This window comes from Cebus imitator, unplaced genomic scaffold (assembly GCF_001604975.1).
Source record: "Cebus imitator isolate Cc_AM_T3 unplaced genomic scaffold, Cebus_imitator-1.0 Scaffold356, whole genome shotgun sequence".
Taxonomy (NCBI): Eukaryota; Metazoa; Chordata; class Mammalia; order Primates; family Cebidae; genus Cebus; species Cebus imitator.
The window spans coordinates 421,421-424,475 of NW_016107671.1; the positions used below are offsets into that span (position 1 = coordinate 421,421).

General features: G+C 53.2%; 1 protein-coding gene across 1 annotated transcript in view; it reads left to right on the forward strand.

The window, feature by feature from the left end:
- Nucleotides 1-3,055, forward strand: part of CAPN12 (calpain 12) — a 13,650-nt gene that overhangs the window by 2,457 nt on the left and 8,138 nt on the right. Inside the window, exons 2-4 of the mRNA XM_017506402.2 lie at nt 297-415; nt 609-742; nt 2,307-2,475. Of these exons, the coding sequence (XP_017361891.1) occupies nt 297-415; nt 609-742; nt 2,307-2,475 (422 nt within the window). The remainder of the gene's footprint in view (nt 1-296; nt 416-608; nt 743-2,306; nt 2,476-3,055) is intronic.

Here is a 3,055-nt window from a genome sequence, read left to right on the forward strand (position 1 = left end):
TAGAGACGGGGTTTCACCATGTTGACCAGGATAGTCTCGATCTCTTGACCTCGTGATCCACCCGCCTCGGCCTCCCAAAGTGCTGGGATTACAGGCTTGAGCCACCGCGCCCGGCCTTCGTTTTTAAATTTTCTAGTAGAGATGGAGTCTTGCCATGTTGGCCAGACTGGTCTCGCACTCCTAGGCTCAAGTGATCCTCCTGCCTCAGCCTCCCAAATCGCTGGGATTACAGGCGTGGGCCACCATGCCCAGCCTCCCTCCTTCCATCCTTACCTAACCCTGGCTTCTCCGCCCAGGTAACTGCTGGTTTCTTGCGGCTGCCGCCTCCCTTACTCTGCACCCCCGGCTCCTGCACCGGGTGGTCCCTCCCAGACAGGATTTCCAGCATGGCTACGCAGGCGTCTTCCACTTCCAGGTACAGCTCAGTTCCTCTGCCCATGCCTCAGTTTCCCCCATGGTGACACGGTGATACGGATTTCATAGTTAACACAGACTTGGGGCTGTAATTCATGACTCTGGGACTGGCACAGCCGTCAGGGCTCAGAGGTAGGGCCCAGGCAGGGCTGGCTGTCGGAAGCCGAGCCCGGCCCTGCGTCTTTTCCCGCCAGCTCTGGCAGTTCGGCCACTGGGTGGACGTCGTGGTGGATGACAGGCTGCCCGTGCGTGAGGGGAAGCTGATGTTCGTGCGCTCGGAACAGCGGAACGAGTTCTGGGCCCCACTCCTGGAGAAGGCCTACGCCAAGTGAGGATTCCAGTTCCTCCCAGCTGCAGCCCAAGTCCCCACAGCAGACACCAAGCCACCGGGGGGCCCAGAGTCCCCCAAGCTATTCAGTCCTCCACACACCTCCCAAGAATCCCAAGCCAAGTGACAACCCCGCAATCCTAATATCCCAGCAGCCCTGGGCACCTTCACATCATTTTTGTTTTGTTTTTTGTTTGTTTGTTTTGAGATGGAGTCTCGCTCTGTCACCAGGCTGCAGTGCAGTGGTGCAATCTCGGCTCAACGCAAAGTCTGCCTCTCTGGTTCCTGCGATTCTCCTGTCTCAGCCTCCCGAGTAGCTGGGTTTACAGGCACACACCACCACGCCTGACTAATTTTTGTATTTTTTAGTAGAGATGGGTTTTCACCATGTTGGCCAGGCTGGTCTCCAACTCCTGATCTCGGGTGATCCACCTGCCTCAGCCTCCCAAAGTGCTGGGATTACTAGGTGTGAGCCACCGTGCCCGGCTGTATCTTCAAATCTTAAACCCGTCTCTCCATCTATCAATATTTCACAGAAAACATTCCTGGAGACCCCCAGTCACCCATAATTCTTAAGGATCCTGAAATCTCAAATATCAGGCCCTGGATTCGCCAAATCTGAGATTTATCCCCTCAGGTGACCTGTATTCTTAGATTGTCTCTCCTGGTCCGTGAGAAATCCAAAGCACCCCCAAAATATTGGGTGTCATTTTGGGACCCTCAAATCTTTGCCTTTTCCCCATTTTGAGGCTCTGAAATTCCTGACAAGCCCCCATACAGATGACCCCCAAAGCGGACATCTCCCAGAGGCTCAAGGTTTCAGACACAGTACCAGAACTGACAGAATTCTTTTTTTTTTTTTTTTTTTTTGAGACTGAATCTTGCTCTGTCACCCAGGCTGGAGTGCAAAGGCATGGTCTCAGCTCACCACAACTTCTGCCTCCAAGGTTCAAGCAATTCTCCTGCCTCAGCCTCCCGAGTAGCTGGGATTACAGGCACCTGTCGCCATACCAAGCTAATTTTTGTATTTTTAGTAGAGATGGGGTTTCACCATGTTGGCCAGGCTGGTCTCCAACTCCTGACCTTGTGATCCACCCACCTCAGCCTTCCAAGTGTTGGGATTACAGGCGTGAGCCACTGCGCCTGGCAGACTGTCATAATTCTAACAAAGCTCTCCCCTGCCCCCTGCCAAACCGAAGTCCTGGGGGCCCACGGGACCACAGGCCCAATCTCCAAGGGTTTGTGTGTGTGCCACAGTTCCCCATCTCGAGTCAAAATTTTTGAGCTGGGTGTGGCAGTGTGCACCTGTGGTCCCAGCTCCTTGGGAGGCTGAGGTGGGAGGAGGATTGCTTGAACCCAGGAGGTTGAGGCTACGGTGAGCTGAGTTCATGCCACTGCACTCCGGCCTGGGCCACAGAGTGAGACCCTGAGAAAAGTCTCAAAACTTCAGGAATTGCCCCCAGGGATTCCACACCCTGAGATAGAGGCCCCTGCCGATCCCAGGACAGGGGTACCTGAGATGCTTTTACTGGCTTCAACCCTCACCCCAGATCTGCCCCCACAGGCTCCACGGCTCCTACGAGGTGATGCGGGGCGGCCACATGAATGAGGCTTTTGTGGACTTCACAGGTGGCGTGGGTGAGGTGCTCTATCTGAGACAAAACAGCATGGGTCTCTTCTCTGCCCTGCGCCATGCCCTGGCCAAGGAGTCCCTCGTGGGTGCCACTGCCCTGGTAAGAGACCTGGACTCCCATGGGGACGCCCTACCAGGACCAGAGCACAGTCGGGGGTGTGGTGGGGTGGGGGGAGTGCTTCCTGCTCTTCTCTGCTTCTGTTATTGGCTTAAGCTCGCTCATAAAACTAGTCAAAAATAAACTTATTTGCTCCCATAATGAATCAGGTCAGGCACAGATGGATCCAGGATCTGAGGGTGTTGCAACTATGTTTATTTCTCCTTCTGCGTTAGTGTCGCTCTCGGCCAGCTTCTCCCCTCATGGGCATAGAAGGGTCCTCCAAAGCTGCACATAACACCTACCACCCCAGGGTTTATTTTTTTTTAAAAAGAGTGCTACTTTCTGAGAATTTCAGCAAAAGTCCCAGGAATGATTCTCATGGGCTTAGCTTGGGTCATGTGTTCGTCTGTGACCCCATGACACACTCACTCATTCACTGAGTTGTTCTAACTCCTTCACTCAGTCATTTATTTAAATCCTCTACTGAGTTCCTACTTCTTTGTCTTTTGTGTCACTGTGTCTTTCTTTGTCTCTATGTCTCTCTCTCCTCTTTCCATCTTTTTTTTTTTTTTTTTTTTTT